We start from the raw sequence: 20,888 nt of genomic DNA, 5'->3' as shown, positions 1-20,888 counted from the left end.
AGAGGTCCCAGAAAAATCACAGAACCCATGACCGCCAGGAAAGATTCTCAGCCTTGGGCTATATCTACACTACCAGATAAATTCAATTTTATTAAATTTGATTTTATAACACTGGGTTTTATAAATTCGAGTTTGAGTATCCTCACTTCCCACAAAGTTGAGTTAGTGCTGCCACACTAAAGTGTCTGAACATCGAATGCTGCAGCAGTGCATTGTGGGAACCTATCCCATAGTTCCCTCAGCCCTGCATTCTGTACCCTCCCCCACACCCTGCTGCAAACCCACCACTGTCAGCGCTCACCCTGCTGCCTGGTTCCCAGGTCCCCACAGATTGGGGGAGCAAGGAAACTGACCAGCACTGCTGTGCCTGGCTCGCGGGTGCTGGGAGACAGGTGCTGCACTAGTTAATTTCCCAGCTCCTGCGAGTGGTGGGGAGCCTGGAGCCAAATGCAGCAGCATCATAGTTTTCCCAGCTCTCCACCAGTGGTGGGAGCTGGGAAACTGATTAGAGCTGCTGCACTGGTCAGTTTCTTGGCTCCTGAGAGTCACAGACAGCCGGAAGCCAGGAGCAACAGCGCCAGTCAGCCTCTAGCTGATGATTTTGATTCACAGACATGGCACTTCCACATTAACCTTTATTCAAACCGTTAAAATTGAGCTTGACACTACACCCAGTTGCTTCTAATGATATTATATCAATATTAGTGCTCCCTAAATCGAGCTAATGGTATTTATGGTGAAGACAGTCACTTGGTACAATCAAGCTAACTGCCTTAAATTCAAATTTATCTCATAGTGTAGATGTAGCCTTAGTTACCAAAGATCAGATCTTTTATTCTGGTAATTAAGACAATGAAGAAGATTGCAGCTTTGATGAAAACATTTGATACAGTGTTGTTGTAACCATGTTGTGTGATATTTTTATTGTAACTACTTCCCTGGTGAGAGAGAGAGAGATAAGCTTTCAAGCTTTGTGTAAGCTTGACTCTCTTACTTTCAGAAGTTGGTCCAGTAAAAAATATTACCTAATACACCTTGTCTCTGGAAAACATTTGAGTAAGCGTCACATTATTTTAAGCACATTTTACTGCTTTTATTACAAGTATGTTGCAAAGAATAAAAACTATTTATCTTTATTTCCATAAGATACCATGGCATTTAAAATTATGGTTAGAAACACAATTATGGTTTGTAATGCAATGAGACACATTTTGGCTCTTCACACTTAAATTCACATTCTGGACTAAAAGACTACAAACATTTCATTTTTAAACATGAACTTCTGAAAAAAGCATAAGTGTATTTTAGTGTAAAGTTCAATGAAGGAAATGAAAAGACTCCCATTGAGTTCAATAGACTGTGGATCAAACCAAAGCTATTTCCACATGCAGTGCAGACAGGCTCTTACAATAAATTCCAGATGCATTTATAACAAGAGAAGAAAACATTGTATTTCCTCTCATTTCTAAACTACAACCATAGATGGCCCTCTAATGCTCTGGGTGACAACAACATAAATTAACAATTACAACATAGGCAAGACTGCCCATAAATACATTAAAATTTCAATCTTCAATCCTTACTATAAAATTAAATTGAAATTAAAGAAAATAGCATGTAACAGATAAAGACTGAATGGGTACAGACCGACAACTTATTCGAGAATAAGCTAGCTGAGTCCTTAACCACCTATTTACATAAGATGTAAGGGAAAATTGTACTGTGTGATTTCAATCTGAGTAACATAATGCTGGTGATTAGGGGTGGTATTTTCAACAGGGAATTTTTCAATTAAATTTCATTTCACAGGAAGACAAGTAATGGAACGCAAAACTTTTCACTGGAAATGGTCGGTTTCAATGAATTTGAGAGGTATCACTCAGTAGTTTGAGCATTGGCCTGCTAAACTCAGGGCTGTAAATTTAATCCTTGAAGGGGCCACTTAAAGATCTGGGGTAAATAGATTTTGTTTTTCTTAAACAGGGGGGATAGTGCTTGATCCTGCCAGGAGGGCAGGGGACTTTATTCAATGACCTCCCAAGGTCCCTTCCAGCTCTATGAGATGTGTGTGTATCTATCTATTAAATTTCTTGATTCAAAACATTTTGAAATGTTTTCAAAATAATTTTATGTTTTGTTTTGACATTTTACACATAAAATATCCAGTCTTCCAGGTCCAAATGAATTCAGTATCAAAGCCTCTGCTAATTATAATAAAATAAAATAAAATTAAGCATTTTGGTTGATCTGAACTTGTTATTTTCCCCAGGATTTTTCAGTTCACAAAAAATTCCAAGATTGATTTTTTTGTCCCTATCAGAAATAAGAAAATACTTCAAAATCTCAAAAATTTTCATAGGATGAAAAAACACATTTTCTGCCCAGCACAGTTCAACACCGCCTGTTATTAATACTAAAACTTCTTTTGATGTAGTATAAATTGTTGCCTGATCCTAGATTAGTTATATATTTCCAGTTATCTTCAGGGTTGACCTTTGTTCCAGAATCAGGCCCAGTATTTAATTATTCTGTAATTGGGAACCCTGATATATACAGTTGCAACATTCACACTATAAGAACTCTTTTATATTTACAAATATAGCGTGTTAATACATTTAGCACAAACACCCATGAAAGATAGGAAATGTACATCTATATTTTCATTCCATATACTTACACCATTCCTTCAAGAACAACCTGAGGTGTCAGTCATCATTTTCCTCATCACCTTCACCCACCCCATCACTACCAGTGGCCATCATTCTGATGCCTCCTAAGGACTACATCTTCCGCTGTCAGCCTAGGATGTCACATTTACCATATGTTACACTCGCATTGTTATGTTTGACACATACAGTCTTCCCCCGCCTTACGAGGGTAATTGGTTCCTGAAAAACCCCTCTTAGGGCAAATTCTCGTAAATCGAAAATGTAATTACTACTAACTCCAATGGGAAAAAAATTTATGCGCTCCTGAGCCCCAAAATTTACACCCATTTATGCTAAAACAACACCGAATCCCATTAAACCTGGTGCAAGGGGAGAGCACGGCAGAGCAGGGCACGGGGAGGCAGCCCAGCCTGAGCACAGCTTAGGTTAAGCGGGGAGGGGGCGCTGCCAGGGTCTGGCCACGCGGGGAGCTAGGCAGGCACAGGGGGCCCCCGGCTGGTGAGGGGCGATGTCTTGCTCACGTGGGGCTGTGCGGCAGAGAGGCCCCGCCGGTGGCAGCCGAGGCGGCAGCAGCGGGCAAGTCAGGCGCTAAATGGGAGGGAGTGCCACAGACGGCGAGTGGAGCCTGAGGCACAGCTGCACAGGGCAGGCAGCGGCGGCCCCCTAGCCGCCCAGGGTGTGAGCGGCAGCAGCAGGGCCGGGATGGGCTGCGCGCCCAGCATCCATGTCTTGCAGAGCAGTGTGATCTACGGCCAGGACTCGGACAAGTCTACCTCTCCGCACCAGACTGCCACCCTCTCGCAAGGTGCCGCTGCCCCCCTGCATGGCCTCTGCGTCAAAACCAATGCAGCCAACTCCACTCCCTCAGTGCTTGCCAACCAGAGCTGCCAGCCTCCAAATCGGCCCTCGTAAATGTGAAGAAATGCCTTGTAAGCTGAAGTAGGGGTATTAAATGAAACTCCTTGTAAAGTCAAATTCTCATAACTCGAATGGGAGTATCTTGGGGTATGACTGTATTCAGTAGGTGATGTTTCCTCTTCTTCTTGTTTCCTCACATTCGTAATAGCGAAGTGGGTCTTTTCCCCTTGTAGAGGGGCAGAGTGACCGCCCCCTACCCAGCAGGGGAGGAACCCTTTCAGGAGCCATTTTGCAGTGGCCCCTCCCAGTCATCTGACCTGAAGTCAGGAGGTGGGGCCAGGACTCTAAAAGCCCAAGCTGAGGACTCAGTTTGGCCTGAGCCTCCAGAGGAGCCAGAGGATGGCTCTGGGCTCCCTGCCTGGGAGACTGAAGAGTGGCTGAACAGGGCTGAGGCCTGAATTGGGCCTCCTGGGCTCCTGCCAGTCCTGGCAACCTGTGGACCCCAGTGGAACCTGCCTGCAGAAGACCAGTCAGACCCTGGGGACTGGCCTGAGCACTGGCCTCAGCCTGAACCCTGTGCCAGCCTGAGGCAGTGGAACTGATAGGCCATGCAGGCCAGGATCAGGCCACCTGGACCCTAGCCAGATCTGGCACCTCGTGAGCACTGAGAAGTTGGCAGGACACTGGGTATGTGCCAGACTCGGGGGGACTGAGAGTGGCCCAGGGGGTAAGAGGACCGTTAAAGGCTCTTGGGTCAGCATGTTGTAGTGTGGATTCCCTGCTGACCAGTGCAGCAGACTGTGCTGCTGAGACCAGGGCCCCTGGGCCAGGACATGGTGGAGTGGGCGGGCCCACATCCCCCCTGCCACCTACCTGCTGGGTGGCAGATTCCCCCATCTCTGCTGGCCTGGGCAGAATATCTGTGCAGGTCTTGAAACTCTGATTCTGTTTGTGCTGTTGCCATGCCGTGAGCTAGGGCCTGGGCCACCAATGAACTGTTGTTTGCCGCGCCACCCCAACCTGAGCTAGGGCCTGGGCATTCTAGACTGTTTGTTGTCCCACCCTGCACCAGGGCTTGGGCCTGCCCCACCTTGCACCATGGCTTAGGCTCTTCTGTTGGTTTGCTATCCCAACCTGAGCTAGGGCCTGGGCATTCTAAGGATGTTGGTTTTGTTGCCCTGCCCTGCACTAAGGCATGGGCTCCTTTTTGGCTGTTTGTTGCCCCACCCTGAGCTAGAGCTGGGAGCCTTCTGAGACTGTGGATTTGTTTTCCTGCCCTGAGCTAGGGCTGGGGCCTTCTAAGATGGGGGGCTTGCTGTTGCCCCAACCTAGGGCTAGGCCCTGAGGTGAGCTAATTTTCCCCAGCACCCGCCTGAAGTAAGGCAAGGCTTTGACTATCACCTCTCAGCCACTTGAGGCAAGGTAGGAGCCCCCTGAACTAGTGACCTGGGGTTGTTGTGGCACTGGTGGCAGTGGGGTGCAGTGGCCACCCACTGACCTGGAAAGGGAGGAACCCTTACAGGAGCTCTGAACCAACTACACCCTATACATCAGTGCATTACTGATCTCAACTTATTATCATATCCATCAATTTGTTACCATGGGCCTTTTGTGGCTGTCTATCACATGTGTTATTTCTGTCCTACCTGGTTATTTAGTCTGGTCTTAACTGGTTGTTTCAGGTTTATCTAAGTAGTAATACACTTGCTAAGTCTGAGCATATTCTTGGACTCTCCTGTGCTGCTCAAGGTTTCTTTATCTAGAAGAAAGGTCCTGAATAGATGCACATTGACTCTGTATCTGGGCGTAAGGTTCCAGACATGTGCATGCTAGCTTTGCCATAGCTCAACATACAGGATATGGCCTGTAAGTCTCTTCTGTTACAGACAAACTGCCAATATGAACCTACTGTAACTTTTGATAATAAACATATAATCAAAACCATAAAAAAAACAGTAAAGCTACATATCTACAGGCAAGCAAGCCGGTTAGTCCTGTAGGCTACAAAATGACTATTACCTAACACACAGAACATTGCATCTAACATAAAAGGAATTCTGTATCAGACAGCTAGCAGAGGAGAAGTGAGCACACAGAAAGCACACTAAGGACTTGCCAGACACCCACCACATCTGCAAGAGATGCAGCAAGGACTGTCACTCTCGTGTGGGTCTTCATAGTCAGACGCTGTAAATGAAGTCCTCGATTGAAACTATAAAGGGCGCGATCCATAGTCTATGCAGACTGAAGGATGCCTACACACTATATTAGACCTCATCTTGACAGACACAGGAAACGATCATAGAACTAAATGTCAGTGGTTGGTTTGGTGCAAGTAATTATATTTGTTATGTGCAAACAGAATATAATTCCAACCAGTAATAAATATACTGGATGCTTTTAATAAGGCCAGTTTCACAGAGCTGAAAACAATTATGAGCCAAATCAGCTGGGAGAATTTAAATAGAAAAAAACAAAACCGTTAATGGAGGGATGTTGAAATACATTTTACTGAATTCAAAACCAAAAAACCACAAGTGAGGTAGAACACTACAGAAGTTAAAAACCAGCCTGGCTCAGGGAAGTAAAAGCAGCAATAAATACATTTTAAAATGGGAAAGAAAGGAGATGTTAATAGTATATATTAATATAAATTAAAAGCTGCACATTGTAGAAAATTAGCAGCAGAAGCAGAACACAAGGAAGTACCCATTAGTAGCAGAGTTAAGGATACAAAAAATGTTTTTATAGGGCTGTCAATCACAGTTAACTCATGTGATTAATTCAAAAATATTTACTGTGCTTAAAAAATAATTACGCTTAATCACTTAACTACAATACCACTTGAAATCTATTATGTTTTTTTCTGTTTTCAAATGTATGAATTTCTATTATGCCACAGGATACAAAATGTGCAGAGTTCACCTTTTATTACTTTTATTACAAGTATTTGTACTGTGAAAATGACAAACAAAAGAAATAATATTTTCCCATTTACCTCATACAAATACTACAGTACAGGTTGAACCTCTCTAATCAGGCACCCTCAGGACCTGACCAGTGCAGGCATGAGGATTTTTTGAATCATGGGAGATCAATATTGTCTTGCAGCATTACCAATGTTTCTGCTGCTTACTGGTCTCTTAAAAGACATTCAGGGGTAAATTACAGCTAAACAACAACACAGAACACTGAGATCCAGGACTGGTGGCTGTGAAAAAACTTTATGGGACCACAGGAAACTTGTCCACACTGCACCAGAGTTCGAAATAAGTGCTTATGTCGAGCTTCCCGGTAACCTTTGTGCAACCCAGGAACGAAACACTGCTATTTCACAACCCTGCTATTTTGAGCACAGTGTTTTGCCGCACAGTTTCTATTTTGTGAAAGAAACGTATCCCGAAATAAAAAAAAATTCCATACCCTTAGCCTCAGTGTGTTTGCAGAGTGATTCTCTGCTGAGCCCAGGGCAGACCACTCTGTCACTGTTTGGGCCATAGGCTGAGATGTGGTGGAGCTAGGCAGGCCCACAATCCCCTTCCCTACCACCTCGTCCTGGTTTGGCAATACTCCCCCACCATCGGCTAGGAGGCCTGCGCTTCTGAGTCAACCCTGCTGGAGCCCCAGAGACAGCGCCTGGCACCCCTCTCTATCAGAGCTGCAGAGACAGTGCTTGGTGCCTCCACCAGGGCCTCAAAAACTTTATTTAGTGCTAAATCTGTGGGTGACTACAGGCCAGAGCCCTTACTGTTTGTGGCCATGCCCTGCTTGCAGGTGGGGCCCATCTGAGTACAACTAATGTCCCCGTTCTTTGTTTTTAAAATGTATTCTAGCGGAACAGACCATGGCCTCCTTTAGAGGCAGATGGGGAGGGACAGACACGCCATCTACAACATCTAAGCACAATCCTAACTTTAAATATGTAAATAGTCCCATTGAAATCAATGGGACCATCACTTTGTTAAAGTTATGCACAGGTTTGAGAACCTTTGTGAATTATACCCTAAATCGACTAAAATATACAAACCACTCATCACCTAATGAAATCTGTTGGTTTACGAAAATATTTTTGAAACTCTTTTTTAATATCAGCATTAACATATACTATTTACATCATCATCACTACTTTGTTGCCTGATTAAAATCAATCAAATACAGCAGTGCCTCAGTTTACGTGAGGGTTCTGTTCCCACACACCCTCGCGTAATTGGGATTTTGCATAAGTCAGGGAGTGGGGTTTTTCCCTGGTGGAATGTACATTCTGCAGCCAGGGAAGCAGCAGGAGCATCTGAAGCTCCTTTTGAAAGGTAAATCCTGGGGTTGAGGGGCAGCTGGGGAGGGTTAAGCCTGGGGTGGATTAAGGCTGCAGGGGGGCAGGGGGGCAGGGGGATAGAGTTGAGCTAGAGCCACGCACACAGGGGGGTGGGGGAATGGTTGAACGGGGGGAGGTGTTTGAGCTAGAGCCACAAAAGCTGTGCTCAGGTGGGGAGGTGGGCCGCAGGGGGTTTGAACTGGGGCTGGGAGAGTTGAGCCAGGCATGGGGGTGTGGAGGGAGTGGGATTTTGAGCTGCGCTTAACTTGAGTTAATGCAAATTAAGTGCAACTCGAAATCGTTCACTTCAAGGGTTTACTGTAGCGTGATTTAGTGGAGCTACCGTAGTAATTCACTACTCTCTAGAATTTGTATACAAAGCATACAGTACTTACTTTTAATGCATCTTCTACTGCAGTCCTGCCTTCCTTTCCTAGTAGGATGTTATAAGGGTAAAGCCATTTGATTATGTGCTGGACTGACATCATAGGGAAGGAATCCTAATTAGAAATAAAAAGCAGGGAGAATTAATTCCATTAACCTAGAACACATTATGTTGACATAACTGCAGAAGAGGAATGACAACAAACAAGTGCACCACACAGCTTTTGAGATAAAACCAGGGACACTTTCATCCATGCTTCTCCTATGGCCATCTGGCCAACTTACCCACCCACACTCCTACTGGGCCTCGCTCTTTTCTGGTGGTGGAGGGAGGGGTCAATTGTTGAAACTCCAGAAGCTAAAAAAAAACCCTCTATCTGAATTGAAGAATGAACCACCAGCTGTTCATTTCAAACATCACGCAGGGGAGGCAAGGTAGCTGTAAGATACGACAGCACCGGCTGCTGTTTTCCCTGCTGGTGCTCTGCCCTACTTGACTCCCTTGAGGTCTTGGAAGAAATCAGGGAGAGTAAAGAGTGTTGCAACTGCTAACTATATTTACCATCCTCCTCTGCAGAACCTGTTGTTTGGAATGCCCAGCTTAAAGGGGGTCCTGGCAGCTCCATTCTGCACCACTGATGGGGCTGTCACAAGTCCAGTCAGCAGTACAGTTGCCCCCTGGCCTGCCCCAGCTTCACCAATAAGTGGCAGCTGTGTCCCAAATCCCTGCTGCCCCTAGGCGCAAGGGTAACCAGGTTGCACCGCATGCAGCCCTCACCCTGAGCACCACCTCCACAGTTGCCACTAGCTGGCTACTGTGGCTAATGGATGCTGCTGACACGGTGCAGAGCCCCCTGGCTATGCCTCTTCCTTGGGGCTAGATGTGCCAGCTGCTTCCAGGAGCAGTACAGTGCCAGGAAAGACATGGCACCTGCCTTAGCTCCACTGTGCCATGGTCCAAGAGCCATCTCAGGCAAGCAGTGCCCAGCTGGAGCACACATGCCAAATTCCCTGCCTCAAGTTCCAATACCTGGCAACCAGCATCCCCACTCCAATCCCCTTCCCGAGCCCTGAGACCCCTTTCTTCCCACCCAACTCCCTTCTGGAACCAGTATTCTGCGCCTGTTCAGCATTCCTACCCCCTGCCACAGGCCTGAGCCTGCTCCCACATTCCAAATCCCTGGGCCTCAGCCTGGAGCTTGTACTCCAAAGCTCTTGTCTCCAACCCAATACCAGAGTCCACACAACCACCCAAACCCTGCACCCCTAAGTTCCAGCCACATACAAGCCTGTACCCCAAGCCAGAGCCCTCATTCCTTCTCACATATCAACTCCCTGCATAACCCCAGTAAAATAAGTAAGTGACGGAGAGAGTGAGTAATAGAAGGAAGGGTCTGGACTGAGTGGGGGGCAGGACCATGAGGAAGGAAAAGGGCAGGGACAGGGCATTTCATTTCATGCAATTAGAAAATTGGCAAGCCTAGTATTTTAAAAAGTGCTGTAACCAAGAAATTTCATATACTTGGACTTTTGTGAGCAAATAAGATTTTGTTCTTGTTGTTTCTGCTGTAGTATAAGCAGGGCTTTATTTGTACCAGTATGGGATGAAATGCCAGCCCCACAGTTAGGAGCCCAAGAGTGCAGAGCCCCACTATCAGCTCCAACTCTGGGGACCCAGGTGGGGGTGGGGAAACCCCCATAGCCCCAGGGCTGGGAGCCAGCCAGGGTGCAGAGCCCCACTAGCAGCTCCAGCCCCAGGGACCTTGGTGGGGGGTAGAGTGGGTGAGGGTGGAGGCTGCAAACCAGCTCCTTTTTTTTTTTACAAAAATCACTGGCTACAGGTGCAAATGGTGCGAAAAAGACAAATCTCAGCCTCCAAGAGCTTAACGTCTATGGTAGGCAACATAATGAGGAAGCTCTGGATGCAACAGTTACATTACTGTCCATTGTAGAGATTAGGCATGCATCTACAGGTTGAACATCTCTAATCTGACACTCACTGATCTGGCAACAGCCATGGTCCTGCAGGATTTTAGTTAGCCGGACACCCACTTATCATGGGTGCAGCCAAGTTTCCCGTAGTCCCATAAAGGTTTTTTACAGCCACCAGTCCTGGGTCTCAGTGCTCTGTGCTGTTCCTTAGCTCTATTTTACCCTGAAATGTCTTCCAAGAACAAGTAAGCAGTGAAAGTGTTGGTAATGCCTCCAGACAATATTGACCTCTCAAGGTTCAGCAAATTCACTGGTTCAGCACCAGTCAGGTCCTGTGGGTGCTGGACTAGACAGATTTAACCTGTAGTAATTGGATTTTAACAATTTGACTGGATTTTAACAGGATTGATAGAGTATGACTATTTAGTAGACTGGGGGTTGTGTAGTGTAGACCTGGCCATAGATAAGAGCAATGTAACTCAATCTCAACAGTGAGAAGGAGGAACATGGACTTCACGTGGAAGCACAGTAAGCCAGCAAGGTGATTCAAACAAGATTGGAAACAAATTAAACCATAAGAAAAGGAAGATGCATTTTGGCTGCAGCATGTTGAAGGCTGAGAGGAGAATAATTATTTAGAACGCAAGCCAAAAAGAGAACTACCATAGGAAAGATCAATAAAATTAATGGCAATAGATGCCATTAAACTCCAGAAAGACACTGTTCCATCAAAGTTGATAGGAGTGTGATACTATAAAAAGGACAGAGAAGACTCATATGAAAGGGAAGACTAAAATTTTCCAATTTTTAAGTTTAAAACTGGATACAGTCTATAAACATTTTAAAACCTGAAACTCAGCTGTCACTTTGCACCTCCCCACTTTTCTTTTATCTTCAGTTTTCCATTTCAATCCATTTTCACATGTAAATCAAGTGATCTGACCCATTTCTCTCACTTCTCATACCTTCACTCTGCTTTTCTTGGGAGTTGAGGCTTAACTTTATATACAGTGACAAAAGAACTTCTCTCAGGAAGAATTACTGATAGTATATAGACTAGCATGGCTCCCTCTCTGTTACTGCTTACAAAATGTTAACATTATTAAATTCTAATGTTTTGGGATCCTATAACGCATACTTTTAACCATTTCTGAGAAAGGAAATAGAACTAATAGTAGCCAACACTGTAGTAAAGCAAGCTTTTCATGAGGAAACTCAGCTGACATTTAAGTTTACACTATACTGACCATTAGGTACTTGGGTCTTAAAAGGCTCTTTCTCCTTCCCTACAATATACTTATAAATTGTCTTATTTCACTGAGACTGCTGTGCTTAGCTGAGACATCCTGTTTACAGCACACCATAATATATATAATAAATTACGCTTACATAAAGTAAACCCTTATACAACACGGCAATTACATTCCTAGAAAACTGTGTTAAATAAAATGAAGAATAAATGGGAAAAACGGTTGCATTCCCAGGCATGACGAAGTTGCATATATTGGGAGTGCAGAAGGTGGTATGCGGCACAGACTCTGGGAAGGTGCTTGGGCGAGGGGGTTAGGGAACAGTAGAGTGCTTAGGATGCCAGATCCAGAGCAAGTTCACATCAGTAGCTCCCTACAAACAACTTTCCATGCATGTTGTTCTTGGCAGAGAAATGGCAAGGCAGGCCTGTGTGCTACCCTCATCCTTTCCTGAATGCTGACTGAAGGTGGAGGCAGGGTGTGGAGCTGCCTGGCGGTGCCTCCATCTCTGCCAGGAATAGCAGAAGCAGGCAGCCCCTTGAGGAGAGTCAACTGAAGCGAGCAGCCCTAATCTGGTCCTCAGCCCCCCATCCCCTGACCTAACCTCTTACCCTGATCACCCTTCCATACCTAAACTCTCTTCTGTGAGCATACACTATATAAAAAAGTGCATGCCAAATAAAAATGGATAACTAAAGGAAAACAATGTTATATCAAAAGCATACCATGTAAACCATGGGTGTCCAACCTTTTGGCTTGCCTGGGCCGCATTGAGTGAAGAGGAATTGTCTTGGGCCGCATATAAAATATATAAAATAGTTAATGTATATAAATCACATAATAATGTTTAAAGTTTACAATCCTGTGGGGCCGCATTACTAGCTGTCCAGGGCCGCGGGTTGGACACGCCTGGTGTAAACGGTGTAAACACTGTTCTGGTCTGGCTATGGTCTGAAGAAGTGGGTCTGTCCCACGAAAGCTCACCTAATAAACTATTTTGCTAGTCTTTAAAAAGTTCTACTTGACTGCTTTTTGCTTTGATAGTGTATAGACTAGCAATGCTTCCTCTCTGTTACTATACACCGTGTAAATGTTCCTTGTAAATATTTACTGTGTATTTTCTAAATATCTCTGAGTAAAGAAAGGCAATACAATGAGCAGTTTCATGGAACTAACTAATAAATAACTGTATTACAGAAATCTGCAGGATGGTTTAGTCAGTTGTAACTATTAAGAATAACAAAATGTTGATTCTATTACATTGTGCAGATTTTATTTCACAATTTAATTACTGAATAGTTCACAGTTAATACTGTTTAGCTTAGAAACAGGTTACTAAAATACTACATTTTTCTTCCAGCTACTTGCAGAAAAAATAAATAGTATCAGTCGTTTAAGAGTAAGTAATAACTAGTTTGTTTCTCTATGTCTACTTTCTTTTGGCAGACGGGATACTAGGCAAGCCCATAAATAACTGAATTGTCAACAAAAACAGACAAAGCTGATCATAGTGAAACACTCTCTCTTTCTCACACACTTTAATAGGAGAAAAAGAAACTACAGAAAATTCAAATGTCAATCAATGCTCAGTTTACCTTATCCAATCCTTACACAGATGAATGAAAATACTTGTTTAAATGCACAGCAAGATTAAGGGTTGCATAATCAAACTCTTAATTAAATAGATTTTTCATTCAAAATTCTCTAGTTTCTTTTGTTTGCAAATATCACTAATGTATAACGGAAAAACAGCAATGAACTATCCTGGCAAAAGGATATTTTTGTGTAATATGTAATTCAGCTCATTTTTTTTATTCCGTGGTGCTCCTTGAATCTGGTGCATTATCAATAGCTGCACTAAAAATCATCCATTTGAGTGCATTCTAGGTAAAATGTATTGCTCGGGTGACCAGACATTTACTTAGTATTATTGCATTTAAAAAGCTCTTTGTGTAAGGGACACCATATTCTTTGCCAAGGTCTCAAAAAGACCATAACTGCAATAGCACACAAGCAATTAGACTCCTCATCACTCCTCACTAGAAAAAGCCTTATGTTTCAGTGGGGAGCAAGCAACAACTGTACCCTTTCCGTACTGCTAACCAGTCAATGGTCTCAGCCAGATGAGGGGAGGAACCCGAGGTCCTTGACAGGAATTATATGGAAGAAACTGAGAACCTGGTTTAAGAAGCTGTAAATAGACCAGAATATTTTGGCTGGATTTTAATGGATGTGCAGAAAGAGATCCCATTAACAGACACTCACTTTTTTTAAATGTTATCAGTCTACGTCCAAACACACTGTAGTAAGGTAGGAACACTTCAAACTGTATCTGAAGACATTCCTCACTTTTAAAATAAGCTCATACAATTTTACTTCACAAGTTACATGCACTTACCAGAATTTGAACTGCAGCTGATAAACTGTCTAAAGGAAAATCTGGAAGTCCCAATGTAGAAGATTCTTGAGAGCAGAGGGTTGTAGCAAAAGATAAGAGCTGAGAGATTCTGGGAAGTAAACAAGAAATGGTAATGTTTCATACATGCAAAATAGACTTTAAAATTTTAATTCCTATGAAAAACACAATATAAGATGTTGTCACTACTTCTGAGTACAAGTGTTTTTATCTGATAAAGTTCTAAAGCATTAAGGATCACAATACGAAAACTGTGACTCTGTATGAAAAACTGTTTCAGAGTATTCTCGTATTTACTAAAAATTCACTCAGTTCTGATCAGGACATATATACAGAACACAAATAGCAAATAATCGTGATAGGATATAACCCTGACTTGCTCAAATGCTATTTTTTCATACTTATGAAAATTTACCTCTGTGCAGAAACATTTGATCCAACCGAGTATAATAGCTTAAGATGGTCCTGAAAATAGAACATAGCATCACATATCAAATTAATTTTTGGGTTATACCACGGACCACAGTGAATACTATTCAAGGCATTTTTTATTTCTCTTCTAATCAGACACCAAGCCTTTTGTAGCAAACAGCCTGGTCTTGGAACAAACAAAGTTGGCATATGTTTGTTTTAGGGTTGTATTGTTTTACTGAGGCTAGTTTTTGCTACAATGTAAGAGTAGCCATTATGGATCAGACCAAAGGTCCAGCTACCCCGGTATCATGTCTTCTGGTGCTTCAAAGGGAATGAAAGGAACATGATGATCCATCATCTGTCGCTCATTCCAAAATTGTGGCAAGCAGAGGGTAGGGACACCTCAGATATATGATTTTCATCCTGCCCATCCTGGTTAACAGCCATTGATAAACCTATCCTCCAAGAACTTACTCTTCCTTTGCAGTACCTAACTGGGCATCCATTTCATCCCCTTCCAAAAAAGGATTAAAATATTCTATTTATGCTCAATTATGTATATTTGAACGAATAATATATAAAATGCAAAATTAAAGTACCAATTAGTTCTGCTACAACTGATCTACAATGGCACATACCTTAAAGGGAAGATGATAAACATCTCTTGCTTGAAATCTAGAACGAAGAGGAGGGTCCAATGGGTTACCAGAATATCTGGGTACCGGTAGGCCCAGTCCTATAACACGAAAATCTTCACTTACTCGAACGATCTTCCATGCATCTAGCTCAGTTTTAGTATGTTCCTGAATCAATTAAAATAAAATAGTAACTAGAATGCAATGACATCTTTGGGGAAGGCCATGATGCCAGACATACAGACTAAAAACCTATAGTCAAGTATCAAAAAATATGGTCTTCCATTTAAACCGATGAGCCTGTGCAAGCTCAAGACGTCATCGTCAGACACAACGGACTATCTACATCTTTAATATGGTCGGGACAAGAGGCAATGTTTCATCTTGATTGGAAGTATTCAGTTTGTGGACTTCTAAGAGAAGGGTGACTGAAACATGCTTCACAAAGTTGATCAGTCAAGCTAATGATGAATCTCCACAGATGCTCAAAGTTAGGAAGCTATGAACTAGAATTACAAATATCTTTTTGTATATAAAGAATAGAACACCAGTGTAATTTTGTTTCTGTATTTCTTTCTATAGAATTAAAAGTCTTTAGCAAGTTTGGGGTATTTTTAACTACAATGAAAGGATGCTCTTCGGAGTAGGAAAACATTTGGTCTGCAAGGAATAATACAGGTTTATTACTGTACTCATTTCTGAAGAGTATATCTATTTAATATTTTATACTTCAATCATGTTGCCAGGAAAAGATTCATTGAGGACAAAGATGAGTTTTGCAGTCTTCCCACATTACAGTCAAGTCCTGCTTGAAATTGCACGACTACTTCCTCCAGACCCAGAATAATGATTCACATAGGAATAGAAAATGAGCCATATCTTGCGTAATACAATATTCCCTAAACAACAAAACTACATTATTAGATTTAATATCACTGTAAGAGACTTATTCAAATGAGATAACATTAGCAGTATACCTAAGGGACTAACTTAGAGCCATTTGATCATTAGCAAGGTAGGAAAAAAATGAACTGTACAATCTCATCAATTAATTTTTGAATGTAAAGTCAGTTTTCATGTCTTCTCCTTAAATATAGTATGCTTTTTTAAAAACACATTATTTTGTATTCCAATAAGTTAATTACACTTTCATGAGTTACTTTTCCTAACTTACACAGACTAGAATGGAGCAGAACGACTCTGAAAGCAGAAAGTGGCATAACCACCAACCACAAATGTTCCAGAGATGAGTTATAGTACTAATGACTTGGTGGGCAATAATACCTAGGAACACGGATGTATTTAAATTGGAGTAGAGCAAACAATTTTGGATGAAGATTATTTGTTGAAAAATGCAATTTTAGGTCATCTGAAATCGTTCATGAATTCAATATACATTTACGAATTGTTTCTGCCAAACATTTCCAAGGCAGATTCATGAAGCAAAAGGAGAAGCAGCTTGTAGCACCAGCCCCATATGTCCTATTGCCTGGAGGCTGAGCAGTCACCTGGAATGCTGGAGACCAGATTCAGCTCTCTGCTCTGCATGATTTGGAAATGGAATTTCAACTTTGATTTCCCAGATTCCTGGTGAGTGCCCTAACCATGTACTGCATATAAGGTATTCTGGAGTCTCTCCCTCTCTCTGTTGCCCGCTCCCCCAACTGAAGCTGGTACACGTGTAAAATACTTAGGGTACAGCTATACTTACCAGGAGATAGACCTAGTCAGGGTGGATCTTCCAGGGTTTGATTTCACATGCCTAATGGGGAACACACAAAATCAAACTATCCGGGCTTGACAGTCGACCCTGGTACGCCTCCTTTGTTCTGGGGATGGCCTGATAAGTTGATGTTAAATAAGTCGATTCCAGCTACGCAGCTGTCACATCTAGGATTGACTTTCAGGTGTTGTATTGACTGGGCCTTAAATAGTCACTGGAGCAGAGACTGAAATCCAGGATTTCCCCTTCCAGGTGAGTCACCTAACTACCACTCTCTCTCTCTCTGTCTCTCTCTCCAGCCTAGTGACTATTTAATTACAGGTTGGATCTCTCATGTCTGGCACCCTCGGAACCTCACCAATAAGAGGCCTCTGACACCGGCCCCCAGCCCTCCTACACCCCAGTTCCAGCCCAGGCTGGCCCTCCTACCTCTGGCACTGGCCTGGTTGCTGCCTGCTACAACCGACTGATGGCAGCCCTAGATCAGCCCCGCTGCTGCTGGCCATGGGCTGCAGCTCCAGATACAGCCCTACCACCCAGGGCTCCAGTCCGGCCATAGCTGCAGCTTCGCAGCTCCACAGCTCCAGCCCCAGCTGCAGGGCGCCAGCCACCACCGAGGGCTCCAGCCCAGAGTTCTCTGGTCTGGGAACAAGTGTGGTCCTGCCACGCCACAGATGTTGCTGAACCAGAGAAAGAGAAGTTACTCACCTGTAGTAACGTGGTTCTTCGAGATGTGTCCCCGTGGGTGCTCCACAATAGGTGTCGGGCTCGCCTGGCGCCGCATATCGGAAATCTTCTAGCAGTTTCTCCTGGATCGCGCATGCGCCGGCGCGCGCCGTCCCCCTGCACACCTCCGGCAGCGTGCACGATCCGGTCCCCGCCAGTTCTTTGACCAACCGCCTCGGATGCTCCTGAAAAACACTAGACAGAGATCCGAAGCGGGGAGGATGGGCAGGTGGTGGAGCACCCACGGGGACACATCTCGAAGAACCATCGTTACTACAGGTGAGTAACTTCTCTTTCTTCTTCGAGTGGTCCCCATGGGTGCTCCACAATAGGTGATTACCCAGCAGTAACCCAAGTAAGGAGGTGGGTAATCGGTTTATGTGCAGCTTGCCCCCGAGAGGACTGCTGTCGACAGACGGGTATCCTCTTGGAATACCCGAGGCAGGGCATAATGCTTGGCGAAGGTGTCGTAGGCTGACCAGGTCGCCACTCTACAGATGTCTGTTAATGCGATGCCTTGAAGAAGGCCGTTGACGCCGCCACCACCCTGGTGGAGTGAGCCCTGGGCGGGGCCAGCAAAGGAGTCTTTCGAAGTTCGAAGCACATTTTTATACAGGACACAATGTGCTTTGAGATTCTCTGTGAAGAGAGACCTTCTCCCTTTGACCCGGGAGCGAGAGAGACTAGAAGTCTGTCCGTTTTCTGGAAGGACTTAATTCTGTCTGTGTAGAAGGCCAACGCCCTCCTCATATCTAGGAGGTGCAGGCGTGCCTCCTTGCCGGAGCTGTGAGGCTTCGGGTAAAACGAGGGTAAAACTATTGGCTCTTTAAGATTGGACTCCAAAGAGACTTTTGCAACAAAGGCTGGGTGCAGCCTTAAGGTTACCGCCTCCTTTGAGAATACTGTGCAGTGTGGTGTTGCCATCACTGCCGCGAGCTCACACACCTTGCGGGCTGACGTAGTTGCAAGGAGGAAGGTTGTTTTTATCGTAAGGAGACGTAGGGGAACTGTGGCTAATGGTGCAAAAGGTGGACCCACTAGCGTGCTGAGCACCAAGTCCAAATTCCACGATGGTGGAAGCGGTTTCCGAGGGGGGGTGCAGGTTTACCAGCCCCTTCAAGGACCCGGTAACGATAGGATGGGCAAATACCGTGGGCCCTCCCTCTGTACGCCGAAAGGTTGATATAGCGGCGAGGTGGACCTTTAGCAAGGATAGAGAAAAACCTGCCTCTCTTGACATCCAATAAGTATTCTAGTATTACAGGTATAGGGACGTCCAAGGGGAGCTAACTGCTTGGCGGAACACCAGGCTGTGAATCGAGTCCATTTCTGCTTGCAAGTCCTCCTGGTGGAGGTCCTTCGGCTACATTCCAAGACTTGTTGTGCTCCCTCCGTACATGTGCTCTTTAAGGAGCTGAGACATGGATTAGCCATGCTTGTAGGTGCAGACCCTGAGGGTGTGGGTGCACTATGGACCCTTGAGACCGCGTGAGTAAGTCCAGCGCCACCGGTAGAGGGAGCGGTGGGCGGTCCGACATGCACAGAAGCAAGCAAAAACATTGCTGCCTATCCCAAGCGGGACTATGAGTATCATGCGAGCTCTCTCCCTTCTGGCTATGTGCAAGACTTTGTGGATAAGAGCTGCGGGGGAAACGTGTAAAGTAGGGAGCCCTTCCATGAAAACATGAATGCGTGCCCCAGGGACCCCCGCCCCACTCCTGGCCTGGAGCAGTACTGGGGGCACTTTTTTTTTTTGTACTGGGTGGCAAACAAATCGATCTGGGGAAAACCCCCATGTACGAAAATGTGCTGTAGCAGATCAGAGCGGATCTGCCATTCATGCGTGATTGCGCAGCGCCTGCTCGGCTGATCTGCATTCACGTTGTGAGCGCCCGGCAAGTGCGAGGCTTTCAACATTATGATGTTGGCGATTCACCGATTCCACGACCGGAGTGCTTCCACACATAGGGCATGGGATCGTGCTCCTCCTTGTCGATTGATGTAGAACATAATGGAGGTATTGTCGGTATTGAATCCTGACTACTTTGCCAGGTAGGTAATCTCGAAAATGTTTGCAGGTATTGAACACTGCTCTGAGCTCCAGTATGGATATGTGCAGTGCCTGTTCCGCAGAGGACCATAGCCCTTGCGTTACCTTGTCGCCGATGTGCACTCCCCATCCCATGTGGGAGGTGTCGGTGGTAAGAAAAATAGAAATTTGTGGTTGGTGAAAAGGCACCCCCACTAGCAGATTCTCGGGGTTTTCCCACCACGCCAGGGATCTGCGCACCCCTGTTGTGGGCAACACCACCCTGTGGACAGTGTGGGATGCCGGTTTGTAAACGCTCACCAGCCAATGCTACAGGCTTGTCATGTGCAACCTGGCATTCTGTACCGCAAACATCGCTGCTGCCATATGGCCCAGCAGCTGTAGGCACGTTAAGACCGGCACTGTGGGGCTGTATGTAATGACTTTCACCAGCGAACTGATTGCACGGAAGCGAGTGTCGGGTAGGTACACCCCTGCTGTGATAGAGTTTCTGCGTGCCCCTATAAACTCTATATATTGTGTGGGTTCGGACTTTGACTTTGCGAGGTTGATGACAAGACCCAGCGAAGAAATGTGTCCGCTGTGACGCGTATCATGCGTGAGACCTCTGCCTTCGAGGTCCCCTTTCAGCAGGCAGTCGCCCAGATCTGGGAAAAATAAACACCCCGTCTGTGCAGGTAGGCTGACACCACTGCCAGGGTTTTGGTGAAGACTCTGGGGGCCGAGGAGAGACCAAACAGAAGAACCCTGTGCTGGAAGCACTCCTGGCCGACCGTGAAGCAGAGGAAGCGTCTGTGTGCCGGGTGGATTGTTATATGAAAGTAAGCATCTCGTAAGTCGAGTGCTGCAACCCAGTCTCCATTGTCCAGTGCCGTGAGTATCAAAGCAACTGTGATCATCCAAAACCGTTGCTTGTGCAAGTAACGGTTGAGGCCCCAAAGATCTAAGATGGGCCTCCAGTGTCCTGTTTTCTTCTCTGGTAGGAAGTAGCGTGAATAAAAACCTTCCCCTAGAATTATTCCAGCACTCTTTCCACCACCCTTATGAACAGAAGGTGAGTCACCTTCGGCTTGAGCCTCGCCTCGTGGCAGCGTCCCTGAGGTGAGGCCTGGTGGGAGGCTTCGTCGGTGGAAGCGACTGGGAAGGGATCGCGTAACCCGTGGCTATGATCTCCAGCACCCATATGTCTGTGGTGATCTTTTGCCTTTGGGAGTGGAACGGTCTGAGACGATGATGGAACATGAGACGAAAATGGCATTGAGTAAGGGTATTGATAGTGCAGCCCCCGACATACCCATCAAACTTGTTGCCTTTGAGGCCTGACCTGAGGGCGTACGGCTTTGTTGAGAACGTCGCCTAGGAGTTCTGTACTGTTGTCACTATTGATAGCACCCTTGGCCGTAGCCCCGTTGATATTGAGCACGCTGTGGTTGTAAGTGTAGCGTCTTTGCTGAGGATAAAATTTTTCCCCTCCTGTATGGGGGAGTATAAATGTCCGAGGTTCTAAGTGTAGCTCTTG

The 20,888-nt window shown here is 45.1% G+C and overlaps 1 protein-coding gene across 6 annotated transcripts in view; it reads right to left on the bottom strand.

The window, feature by feature from the left end:
- Positions 1-20,888, bottom strand: part of VWA8 (von Willebrand factor A domain containing 8) — a 279,042-nt gene that overhangs the window by 200,245 nt on the left and 57,909 nt on the right. For all 6 annotated transcript variants that reach the window (XM_074988426.1, XM_074988442.1, XM_074988464.1 and 3 more), the window contains exons 6-9: positions 14,874-15,038; positions 14,237-14,286; positions 13,804-13,912; positions 8,235-8,339 (exon numbers count right to left, since the gene is read on the bottom strand). In XM_074988426.1, the coding sequence (XP_074844527.1) occupies positions 8,235-8,339; positions 13,804-13,912; positions 14,237-14,286; positions 14,874-15,038 (429 nt within the window). The remainder of the gene's footprint in view (positions 1-8,234; positions 8,340-13,803; positions 13,913-14,236; positions 14,287-14,873; positions 15,039-20,888) is intronic.

This window comes from Carettochelys insculpta, chromosome 1 (assembly GCF_033958435.1).
Source record: "Carettochelys insculpta isolate YL-2023 chromosome 1, ASM3395843v1, whole genome shotgun sequence".
NCBI classification, from domain to species: Eukaryota; Metazoa; Chordata; order Testudines; family Carettochelyidae; genus Carettochelys; species Carettochelys insculpta.
Note: the sequence above shows the minus strand (reverse complement) of the source record. Positions and strands in the feature narration are given on the sequence as shown.